Below are 13,436 nucleotides of genomic sequence, written 5' to 3'. Positions count from 1 at the left end.
TTTTTTAATCATTTTTTCACCTACAATTCAATATTCAAACAAAGTAAATGAAAAATTAAAAATTTTAAACTATTTAATTCTACAATACAAAAATGTTGATCTAATAGTTTATTTTTCAAACAATTTACAATTTACATCAGATGAAAAGAGATGATTGTAGAAAGCAAGACTGTTTCCTCTCTTCGAAATTTTTTAAACGACGAATTTTAAAACTATTTCAACATTATTATTTTGTTGCTAGCGATAAATTACATAAATTTTCACGAGTGAAACAGATCGAACGAATATATATAATGTCGAAGGTCAACTTGTCGAATATTTCCAACCGATATTCTCACTTCGCTCCGCCAATAAATTAAAACGCGACAATGAAACGATTTATCGGTTTCGGGCGGGCATTGTACGTGCCAGACACGCTATTAGCCCGAGTCGAACGTTTAGATTCGTCGAAGCAACGGTCGTAAATTCGTTTTCATTCCTAAACTCTTCCCTAGAATTCTATCCCGATAATATCACGAGCGACCAATTTGTATTAATTGTTCGTTACGCCGGCCACGTATACGCGAAAAATTCTGTCCAACCGTTATAGCGTCGAGACGAATCGGAGCGAGACTCGAGCGGGCAATAACGAAGGTGCACATGTGTTTTTCGATGTAATACGAAATTTTCATATTGAATAAGAAATGGAAGAGAATACAATGTTCGAGGAAAACAACGTTAGAAAAATTTCTTTTCGATATTAGAATATCGATAAATTTTTATAAAATATTGATATAAATATTTAATAAAATATAAGATAATACAATAAAAATAGAAATAAAGAGTCCAAAGATGATAATTAAAATAACAGGATACTACATTATTTTAATTTTTCCCTATACACATAATCTATCACATAAATCTACCAAGACGTAGTATTTCGTAAAAATTAAACTCATCTTTAATTAATTCATCAATATTTCGTGTTATGGGATAATACTGTATCAAAAGAAAATTCTCAATTTATTCATAATCTTCTTCCAAAATGAAATATCAGTCGACGAAGAAACATACAAAAAATTACATACATTGAAAATAATATGATTTTATATATGTTTAATATTTAAACGTAGATTCTTGAAGAAGAGATATGAATGAACAAAGAATGATATCTATACAGAGAAAGTATAAAATGGTATAAGCGTAGATCGATTAGTGGCGAGGAGAATGATCAAACGGTAACCTCTGCATAATCCGACACTGGAGGCGCGAGTTGTGGGTCAAATGCAAACTGCGCGACCGTGTAATTCAGACATTACGGCAAGCAAGAATCGTATAAAGCGTACAATGCGTTCGGTTTCACGTTACGAGGTGAGAGAGGCACACGCGTGAACACACGGACTTACGCGAAAAACGGTGATCTTTTGCAATCGTGACAAAATAGAATATTCTCGTTTAATTGTTTGTGTTCCGAGAGTTTCTCCAGTGTTTCGTTGAAAGAAAGAAAGAAAGAAAAAACGTTTTTCTTTTTTATTGAATTAATAAGTTTTCTCGTTAGATGATGATACTGGTATCTCGTTTAACAAATGCATATTTAATTTCTTAAGATCTCTGTAAATGTTTTATAAGTGGACAATGTTAAAAATTATTGAAATTTGTTTAAATTATACGAAAAACCTTTTAATTATTAAATAAACAAATTTATAAATATATTATTGTATTTAGAGATAATTAAATTATACAAAAAACCTACTAATTATAATAATTATCTTTAAATACAATAATATACATAATTTCTTTATATCTGTAATTTTTAAAAGATTTCTTTTTAATTTTATAATTTCAATGGCAATACAATTATTATATACGCATGGAAACATTATAAAATATTGGAATTAGAAAATAAATTCAAAAAATAATATTTATTTCTTTGCGAATTCAGAATAACGGTTATTTGTTCCCGAAATTACGAGTTGAATAAATATAAATTCTAATTTCATATAATATTTCATATTTTTCACTACGTGAAACTATCATGTAGCGGCTACGTGAAAGATCGAGGAGATGAGACTTGGATTTTGTTTCGTTTATTTCTGGCTTGTAAGTACGCGTAACTCGTTGAGAGTTATGTTCACGCAGGACTCTAGAAACTGGCAGTGTTCACTCGATAGAAATATTGGTGAAACGTTTTGACGCTCGCGAAACTTTGGAGGTTAGGTTACCTTAGGTTAGGTTTGTGAGTTTTTAAAAAATAATCCGTTAGGGTGGAAGCGAAAAAAATAGAAAGAAGAGAAAGGGGAAAGATGCACGGCTCGAAATTCTCGATGGATGGACAACGGAAACGATCCACTCGAAAGATGGGTCATCAGATGAATCATCGCGCTTCGCCAAGGTAGCGCATAGCGACGCGTCTATTTTCGAGTTCTTGACGGATTTCTAGGGACGGAGTGGCGGAAAGGGGTGGTCGTGGTTCGTGATTCAACGATCACGCCTCACCACCAGAAAACTCGTACACACCATCTACCCTCCGTATATACGTGCGAGATCAGCAATGATCGGAGGATACCCACCTGGCCACGACACGTATGCTATTTTCGCGGACGGCCGAGAGTAATCGTTCGAAGGACCCTGAATGTGGGTTAGCCAGCCACTCTGCAACGTTCCCCCGTGTTCGAGGCAATGAATCGAGATTAATGGACATCGCGAAAAGGTTGACGATATTCTTTGGAAACAATTGTTTCCTAACCTGTGGTCGATGCTCGAAAACGAATGGCAATGAATCCTTTCAATTATATTACACAAAAATGTATTTTTATTTCAAAATTGAAATGAAACGAATTGAAAATAATGGACGCTTGATATTTGCTAAAAAGTTGTGTTTCCTAACCTCTTTTATTGGTTGAATAACCTTTGATCTAATGATTAGATCACGAAAATGCATTTTTAATTATTTGATAGGCTAATAATATCTATGGTCAAATAACTTTCGATCTCTTTCTCTCATAAAAATGTAAAAATGTAACTACATTAAAAATTAGAAGTAGCATTTGATTATATTTTTTTGCCACTTCGTGATACTAATGAACGAAATTTAAAATTTTCTATATATAATTATAAGTAATTAAGAAAAGAAGAATAATTGTAATTGTAATTAAAATAATCATCGTTTACGATTCAGATTGAGAATCTATGAAATAAGATGGAATAAGATTTGATAATGAGAATGGACATTGTTTGAAACGTTGGGTGGAGTTTGAATTTTTTCGATTCCAAGAATTATTCGTTCGTTATTAAGATTTTGAGAAACAAACAAGGAAAAAGAACGATTACGCGAATAAGTGTAACGCGTTGAGTGGTATCAAAGTGTATTTTTGGATCTTCTGAATTCGATTCGCCATTTTGCGGACGCAGTGAATCTTTTACAGATTCGTAATCGGAAGAGGTGTATAATGATTTTTGATGAAATTGAAGAATTTTCAAAGAATCGAGAATTTCTCCACTTTCTTCGAAACGAGTATAATTTAGATCACGTTCGTACTTTTGCAAATATTTCGCTTAGATGAGACAACTTTCTAATTAACATAAATATATATTTGTCGAATACTTTTAACTGAACAAATATATGTGCCTGTTGTATGTGCATTATCTTTATAATATCGAAATAAAAAAGATGTATTTTTTTTGAAGAATAATCAATGGAATCTAATTTCGAAAATTAGAAATTAATGAAAATCCAAATGAATAATTATTTTTTCCAAGTCGTATTTATGTATTTGTGTATTTTATAAATATTATTAAATACGGAATAAAATATTTCTTGTTTCCTTTAATTAATAAAAAAGATATATCTTTTTCAAAAAGTGTTATAGATTTTTCCAAATCAAAAAATCTATATCGATTTTGCATATAGAAATAGAAAAGAATACTATTTCTTATTCAACAACAGTTAGAATTAGAAATTTCATATTCATGAAAATCATGAATTCATACAGTTCATAAAAATCATAAAGATTTAATTTAATAAAAACACGATAAGAGCCTGATAATAAAAAATATCATCCCGTTTCTTTAAATCAAGATAAGCATTCGAGATAAATTTATATATGGTAAAAAATGAAAAAGGACAAGAAATTTTACACGCGTTAAAATTTTCCAAAAATCAAATTTTCAAGAGAAAAAAATTTTTTCACAAATTTAAAGATAAGATACAAAAATAATTCTCATAATCTCGTTAAATTTAAAACGTTAAATAAAATACCACAGAAAAAAATACAAATTCAACGTATAAAATCCAAAAATAATAATTCCAAAATAGAATTGAATCGTGAATCAAATCAAAGATAAACACGAAAAGATTGAGCAACAAAATACAACGAAAATAATAATTGCACGCGGAATGGGAAGCGGATAAATAAAAAGCTTACCTCCGTCCTCCGTCCTCGGCTTCGCGGAGCGGGAATACTCGCGATCGAAGCAGAAATCATCGCGAAACGAATCGTTCGCCTCGAAATCGGAATACCCGAGTCGCCGCGCTATCGTATTTCGATCCGTTATCTCCTCGCATTCTTCCGTCGTAATTCGCCTCTCGCGATAGCCGCCACCTGCGCAACTAGAAATCAACCAGAACACGTCTCGATATTAGTCGAATGGACGACGACGACGTTCAACGATCGATCGCGATCGATCGCCACCTACCTGGGATCCGCGTTCAAATTCCACGGGACCGAGTAATCGTGTCGCGTAGAATGTTGACGATCCGCAGGTATCGATTTCACGTCGTTCTCTTGCGGAAGAAATAGGTCTTTGAGAGCCACGTACCTGGGCGGGCTCTCCATGGCCCTCTCGTTGATGTTTTGGTCCCTGTACGTTCCGTAAAATGGCGAAGGTACTCCTGGAATTTAGGTTCAGGCGCTTGTCGTGAGACGAGAGATTGAGAGGTTGAAAGAGGGACGATTTTTGTTATTTAATTTCGTGCGAATTTTATAAAATGATAATCTTGGAATTACATTTTATAATAGAAGATGAAATTGGAATTAGAATTTGAATGTTTGTTACTATTGAAAGAGATTGGAATTTTCGTTATTTTATAAAATGGAAATATGCTTGTTGAGATATGATTGAAAGAGATGGAATTATTGTATTAAGCATTGTGTGCTCTGTTTGGAGGCACGAATGTGTATGTGTTGTTTGTTTGAATTGAATTTTGAAGTAACTAGGATAAATATTTTTTTTTATATTTTACATTTATATTTTAGACTTCTATGAGTGATTGAATTGCACACTATATATTTTGGCATACAGGAAAAGATGTAATACAAAAGAATTTATATTATAAGAATAATTAGATTGGTTACAATGGACATGTATGAAAAATTTAACTACGTCTATTTGTGTTTAAATAAGACATTACGAATATTTAAAAAAATTAATTTGTTACTAAACTAGATTATACATTAATTTTATAATAACATAATAACAATTATTTTATTATGAATGTATTATATTTAGTATCATGATTCTATTTTTAAAAAAAAGGAAAAAAGTTTTAAAAAATAGATAAATTACTGGATACAATATATATATATATATATACAGATTGTAACAAAAAAAAAAAATAAAACCAATTCCATTGATTAGATAAAATTAATATATATTATCCTTGACACTCTTTTGAAGAAAAGTGGGCAAACTTATTATTTAACTTTTTAAATGTATGTAAATATATCTTGTGAATTATTTACAAGTTTCCTTCATAATATTTTATTTCTATTACATTGATGCAAAATAAGAATACATGCAATGAAATCTAACATATAAGCAACTACAAGCAATAATATTTGTTGAAGAAGAAAACAAATATAAATCAAGTATACATGAAATAACAATTGAAGCAAGTGTATAAATAAACATGCATATTTTTTCACAGATTAGTTAATATAATTATAATTATTAATAAATAAACCACAAACAAATATTAATCTGATAAGAAATCCATTTCAATACGTATGAAACATAATACTTTTACGTCTTTTAAAATCCACAATAATTGGATCAACTTTTATTTTTATTTTTATTTAAAATTCAATTATACAGCAATAAAGTATAAATAAAATTAGATAAAAATGTTTATTTCATCGAAATATCAGAAATATCTTAGTCGAATCGTGTCAAGTGTTGAATTAATTGTCATTTCATTGGAATAGAAAATTTTTATTCGTAGTTTTCTCGACTTCCGATCAAACGGGGCAAAGAAGAAGATACAACAACAACGTTTTCGCTCGATGAACAAGCGTTTTCGTAAAATTTAGTCGAACCAAGAACTATTTTTATCCAAGTGTTGCATGCCAGACCTCCCGGAGATTTGCAATCGCATCTTATTACGTTTCCTTGAATTCCGTGCGGAACGATTAAATGAAACTTCTGTTTTGTAATTCGAACAATGACTTCCGCTTTCGTTACGTCACTCATTTAACGAGAGAATCGAAACGAGACAATCTGTCAACATGACATTTCAATTAATATGCTTTTCGAATTATACATTAAAATGTGATACGAAAAATTATTAAATGATTTTATAGGTTCACTCAACTGAATATAATATTAGATACAAACAAAATTTTCAAGAGGCTAATTGAAAGAAATGTTGAAAGAAAATTATAAAATTGAAACTTCCATGAATCTTCAATCTTTTTTTATACTTTTTTTATAAGTATTTTTAAATTTATAATAAATATCCTTTAGATGCATAAAATGTATAGCGAATCTTGTGTATTCATTTTCTTTGCTTGTCTCACTTTTAAGAATTTATTATTTATGTTATTTTTCTATTGAATCTTTTAGACAATATTGTATCATTTTTAATGTGAAGATTGTATAATTACTGAGTAATTTTTCTTGGATAAATTCTTTATTTATTTTGTATTTGTATATTTTTGTTCTTTATATTTTATTGGCCTCGCAAAAGAAATTGCATATCAATCATTTTTTTCAGTTAAATCGACTTTGATGTTAGTTCGATCATAAAGTATCTATCTATGAATGTACCTATTAAATTTAAAAGATTGGAAATTTTTTTATGACATAGCTTTATTATTAGTACATATCTTTAAGCACTCTGTTATCTTTATAGCCTTATTAACATTCCTTAAAAGTTTTTAAATTATATAAGGTATTTAAAAATTCCTTTACTATACTTTAAACATCTCTTTTTGTTTTGCAAATATAACATACATAAAGATGCTAAAATATTTTTAATTTTCATATCCTCCTCATCATCTTCATGAAAGTATTACATCTTTTAACTTCATATTTCTATACCATTCAGTTAATATAATAATTCTTGTATAGAATCAATTACTAATTCATAAATAAAAAAAATAAATAAATTATCATAATTAATTATAATAAATATAAATATTTTTATGTTAATAATAATAATTTTTACGCGACTAACTAATTAATTTCAACAATTTCTTGAAAATCATTTGGGGAAAAAAAATTTGACAAAAATCATGCAAGAATCGAGCAGACGAGATTTAATAACACGAACGAACAGCTATGACGCGTTTTTTTTTTTTTTTGTGAAAAAAGAAAGCAAAGAGAAATAGTAACAGGATCTTTAACAATCGCAACCGCTTGTTTTTCTCTCGTTTATTCTTGGATCGTCGACTCATATTTTCCATCGCATTCCGGGATTACCTTACCGTCTATTTTCATACCGCATCATCCAATAATCGTTCATCCTGCATACGAATGTTCGAGCATTCGAAAATATTAATTTCTCCAAATCTCTAAAAATATTATCCGTCATTCCATTATGCAATTAAATTGCAGTTTGTATAATTATATAACATCATTTTTCTCTATTATCTTCTTCCATTTATTTATTTATCGAATTTTTATCTTGGCAATTTTTTTGATTTGGAAGAAGAATTTTTATATTTTGAAAATTTGATTAATTTATTTTTCACTTTTTTTTTTTTATTAATTCGATATTGAATATTATCTTACCACGTTTCATAAGGAACGCCTGAATTTCATCACTTTTGAACGTAATAGTATCCTGCTTTACATATTACGAAATTCAAAGCAGTGCAGCAGAATAGCGTTTCCAAACTTACGGACAATGTAACGTGTGTATATACATCGAGCGATGCTAATTTTAAAATGAGATATATTCTTCGAAGAAATATTACGATTTGATATTAAAAATTTTATATAAAAATGAAATTTATCTATTGGTGATTTTAAAATTCTTTTTTTTTTTAAATTAATTTTATTCCCTTACATTTCCATTTTTAATAAAAGTAATATAAAAATTATATTCTAAACAAATTTTCTAATTTTACGAATTTTATAAATCTAAATTTTATATTTTAATTTTTTTAAAAAAGAATGAAGGGCAGATCATCGATTATGATCTAATTATAATTTTTTCGAAAATATACTCAAAAATAGATTAAATTTCGTTTCTTTCAAGACATTAAAATATTCGCAAATATTAAATTACGATTCAATTACGATTTTTCCAAAAAATATTGAATTTCAATAATAATAATAATTTTATAATAAAAATATTTTTGGACAATACATTCAGAAATACCCTTTTGATTTTGTTTCGACGAATATAAATGATTCCACAATGTGAAAAGCTCAATTAACAAGCTCTATACGAGGCCATGATGATGTTAGTAATCCGAATGTTAAGCAGTGACGTTGTGCTCTATATATTTCTTTTACTTTCCGAAAATAAGTGGATGCCTGAAATACGTGTGACTAATCATGCAACAAGAACATGAAGACGGAAAACAATACTTTTCGATACATTATTGCGATATATTCTGTTTATTTTATTTTTTCGATTGTCAGAGTAAAAGTTACACTATTCTAAACTATGTTAAGAGTTCTGGAATAATTTTTAACTCTTAACGCTTATATATTAATATCTTGTCAAAAAAGGTATACATATCGACAGTTTATATATTTGAGAGTTTCCACAATTAGAGTACTTTCAAATTATATGCAAATGGCTCGCAAAATTATTTGAACACATTTTATAAGGAAATTCATTTAATCTAAAAATTTTGACTTGTTGAAGTATGTAGAGCATAATAAATTATATGTGGAGCTATTTTTTCTTTGTCGATAAAAAATCTCTTTGAGGGGATGAAATTAAAAAAAAGAAGAAGAAAGTTTCAACATCTTTTTCTATTTTGAATACAATTTTATTTTTTTTATTTTTTAAAATGATAGAGCAATATAAATTATGAACATTTTGCGTCACTGAAAAGTTATATTTAAAAAACAAAAATTTGAGCGTTGATTTCATCTTCATGAAAATAATATTATATATATAAAGTTTAAATAATTTCATGAGCCATATATCGATACTTATTCTTCGAATTAGAATTGTTCGTAAATTTTCCACGTGTATCACAGAACAGAATAATACGAAAACTGTGAAATTTACGTACGATTTAGTGTAATCAAGAAATGATTATTTTTCTTATTATTTCTTTTTCTTTCTCGAGAGAGGATGCTTCGGTTTATTTGATCCAAAAATATTTTCGATTATTTATGAGTAAAAAATTTCTGGAAAAAATTTCGTCGGTTTTCAGTTTCTGAGAATTTTTATTTGTAATTGAACTTTATTTTTAATTATCGTTTTATGAATTGTCGAGAGAAGCGATTTTAGAATTTTTAGAGAAGTCACTGAGTAAATGTAAATTATGTTTGAGTAATAGCTTGGAACGAATTGTTTTTGTTGGTTCCAATATCGTGACTAATTTGTCATTATTTAGAATATATACTGTTTATACTATTATTACCAATTTATGACTGTACTTACATTTATTATTAGTGCTGATTACTTGTTAATGCCTTTAATAAATTTCATCTGACAATATTTTAACTGTTTTTAATGTAATGTAACTGTAATTTAATGTAATTTACATTAAATTAATTTTTTTTCAATCAAAAAAGAATTTATAAGTAATAATTATAATTGAATATCATAATTATAATAAATAAATATACTATATAAAAACTTTTACCTCATAATTTATTTAAAAATTTTATACTAATACTTTTATCCTATTGCAATAGTTTTTCTTTCTTTTTTTTTTTTTTTGAAAATCATTCAAAATATAAAAATTCTTTTAATATGAAGTATTAATTATTGTCACGATATTAGAACGAATTTAAAAATAGTACAAATACATTATAATTAGTCTGCAAATGTTTATATTATTACAAATAAATGAATCTTAAACAAAGATTTAACTTATTTCTCAAATCTTCAAATAGAATTCAGTATTTCTGAATATTTTATGGATATTTCTCTTCGCGTATTACGTTATCTATTCCACGAATCTTTGTGCATTGAATTTTTTGCATGAATTAATAAACATCCGCGATACACTTATAATTAACAAATTAAAAATAAATTTGAAACGGAACGAGAAAGCGTTAATTACTCCACTCCCTTATGGCTACATCATGCTGATACCCAGTTAAATTAGCATAAACACCTACCATTTCGTAACCATAACCAACGATGCTCAATCACAGCATCGTGTGTATAAAAAATCGCACCATTGCCATAAGAAATAACAACCAGCCATATAGAAATACAGAGAGAGAGAGAGAAAGAGAGAGACACAGAAGAGGAGCAGTGGGAAATAACAGGGATAAGAAAATAATTCGTTACACCATAGTACCCAAGTTTTTTTGTATTGCAGAGGAAGCACACGTTTATTTACACATTATTTCCAATAAATTGTTTGCTGCGATGAGTGACAAGTATATGATTACAATAAACGAATCTTTTCGTTCTTGTGTATATATATATCTTTATTTCAAAACTGAGCAACGAAGCGTTTTTTCTTCTTCTTCTAATAATAATAATAATAATAATAATGCTATATATCTCAGACTATAGTTGAAAGAAGATCGATAATCGATACCTTCCCTTGAACGTTTCTCTCGCTCGTTCGATAAATAAATTAATCGTTCTCTTGTTCGAGGACAGCTTGACTAGCATCTGTTTCGTGGAGAATCACGGTGTATATTGAATAATTTAAAATTTAACATTAACATCGTACATTAATCGATTCAAATTATTATCACTTCGAATTATAATAATTTATTGAAAATTAATATTCTCGTTGCAATTGCTCGATTCATAATAAATTGATTTTTGTATAACGTCCATTGCAAAATTTATATACTCATACGAAATTTGTTACGTCATGATTTAAATTTAAATTTACCGCGATTCTAATCTATAGACAGGGCGGGCGAAAAAATTTCAAAAAAAGAAGAAAAAAAAAAGAAAAGAAAAGAAAAAAAGGGAGAAAACGGGGGAATAATTATAAATACGTATGCTACATGCCTAGTAGAGAAAGATAGATAAAAAAGGATAAAAGTGCTCGAGAATGAAAGAGGATGAAAAGAGGAGATGGGGGAGTGAAGAGTGAAGAGAGGAGGGTGTAGAATAGAATCAGTCAAAGAGAAACGACCTATTGAAAGCGTGTTCCACGGCAACAACGACAGAGAAAAATGCATTCGAGAAAGCTCACTACGCGCTGATCAAAGAAAAGAAAAATAAAATTAAAAAAAGGAAGAAAATAAAAAGCGTATCCACCAGCGTTCGCGAAATATATTTCTTCGACTTCTCGACTATTCTCGATTATCGTACTTTTGACTAGTTCTCCTCGCCCCTGTCGTAAAATCATCTCGTGTTTTCACGTAAAAAAAAAAAAAAAATGCAGGAAAAAAAAATGTCGCACTCTTCGAAAGAATAATAATATATACGCGCTATTATTATTTCTTGCTTTGAAATAAAAAAATTTTCATTTTTTTCTTTTTTTTCTCTTTTTTCTTTTTTTTTTTTTTTTTTACACTCGCATTTCATCTCATGAATAATTTTTTGTTTATATGCGAGCGTATATATTTCTACTTTCCTCGATTATTTTCGAATAATTTTTTTTTTTTTTTTTTTTCATTCAAAAATTGAAAACTTTCTTCTCTCTGATAATAATTCATACGATAATAGGAATATATACGTATTCGTTGAATTCGTTTGTTCGATGTTCATCGAAGATGGAAAAGATCGATTAAGCGAAATGATGGAGAGTCATGAGTTCGGTTGAAGTTAGAGGCTTAATGTTCCACCACCTTCGTATTAGATTGCTCTATTTTTCTTTTTTTTTTTTATTTACTTAATCCCTTCTCGACCGTTATATTTAAATAGGCGCGTATACTGATCGTCTATTACCTGGCACCTGCAAGGTGGCAGAAGTTACTGTCGAACCTAAGCTATTCGTTGCGGTGCACGCGTAAGTGCCAGCATCCTCTGAAAAAGAAGAAGAATTCGTTTCGTAATTTATAATATAATAATAATTATAATAATTAATAATTAATTAAGAAAATAATTAAGAAAAATTTGTAAATATTTTACATAAAAATCTCTAATTAATCTTTAAAATCCTAAGAAATTTATTAATTTTGTTATTTCGTGAAATTTTTTTTATACTATATTGTTTTAAAAGAATTCTAATACTTCATTTTTGGCCACCATTTGTAAAATCACAAATCTTTATTTTGTTTATGAAATTCTTATCATAATGATCTCATTGTCACATAATTAGTAGCACTTGCATTAAAACTTTTACTCATTTTAGCATTCCTCATTATTCTCTCTCAATTCTTGGAAATGGAAGAGTGAATTTTTAAAATGCCAAATCAAACAATGAAAAATCATCTGCCCAGATAAATTTCCAGAATCAAACTTTGGATACTCAAAATTTCTCAAAATTTTATAAAATATAAAAGTTTCTAATTTAAAATTAATTCAATTTCTTCTTTCATGATTTAATTGTTTCATGATATTAATCACGTACCAGGAAAAGCTCGCACTATGGTCAGACGACAAACGCCATTTCGATAATGGATCTCGTAGCACGAAGAATTCTCAATAATCCTTCCGTCCTTGGACCAAAGGATGTTAGGCTGAGGTTCAGCCTGAACGATGCACTCGAATCTTGCTGTTTGCCCGCTCACCACCGCTATATCTTTCAAAGGCTAAAATTTGGTGAATAATTAATCAACCGTTGAGTCAACGATAAAAATGTCACGTTTAATTGTGGATACGGTACCGTGATGAAAAGGGGTGCCTTTTTCGGTAGTATTTCTAGGTAAGGCTGAATCACTTCTTTGCTCGAGGCCACTCCATTAGTGGTTGGCCACGGTGATCCTAGAATAATCAGCTCGATTTAACTCGATTAACTAGAACAACGTACGAGTATATATCTCGAGTATAGTGGGGAAAAAAAGTAGTGTTCACTGTATCGAGATATTCAAGAGTTGGCAGGAACTGGAAGAATTGCTTTAAAGAGAGAGAGAGAGAGAGAGAAAAAACTGAAATTGTTTTGCACGTGTATATATTTATGCACGAT

The 13,436-nt window shown here is 28.9% G+C and overlaps 1 protein-coding gene across 1 annotated transcript in view; it reads right to left on the bottom strand.

Annotated features, from left to right (window-relative positions):
• The window catches only part of LOC122719055 (titin-like), a gene marked incomplete at its 3' end in the record, with an annotated part of 177,849 nt that overhangs the window by 93,595 nt on the left and 70,818 nt on the right, over positions 1–13,436 (bottom strand). Inside the window, exons 50-54 of the mRNA XM_043944582.1 lie at positions 13,137–13,234; positions 12,882–13,062; positions 12,257–12,334; positions 4,675–4,870; positions 4,404–4,588 (exon numbers count right to left, since the gene is read on the bottom strand). Of these exons, the coding sequence (XP_043800517.1) occupies positions 4,404–4,588; positions 4,675–4,870; positions 12,257–12,334; positions 12,882–13,062; positions 13,137–13,234 (738 nt within the window). The remainder of the gene's footprint in view (positions 1–4,403; positions 4,589–4,674; positions 4,871–12,256; positions 12,335–12,881; positions 13,063–13,136; positions 13,235–13,436) is intronic.

Source organism: Apis laboriosa, unplaced genomic scaffold (assembly GCF_014066325.1).
Source record: "Apis laboriosa isolate Shangri-la unplaced genomic scaffold, ASM1406632v1 scaffold69_cov144, whole genome shotgun sequence".
In the NCBI taxonomy this organism is placed as follows: Eukaryota; Metazoa; Arthropoda; class Insecta; order Hymenoptera; family Apidae; genus Apis; species Apis laboriosa.
The sequence above is the reverse complement of the archived record's forward strand: the minus strand, read 5'-3'. Positions and strand labels throughout refer to the sequence as shown.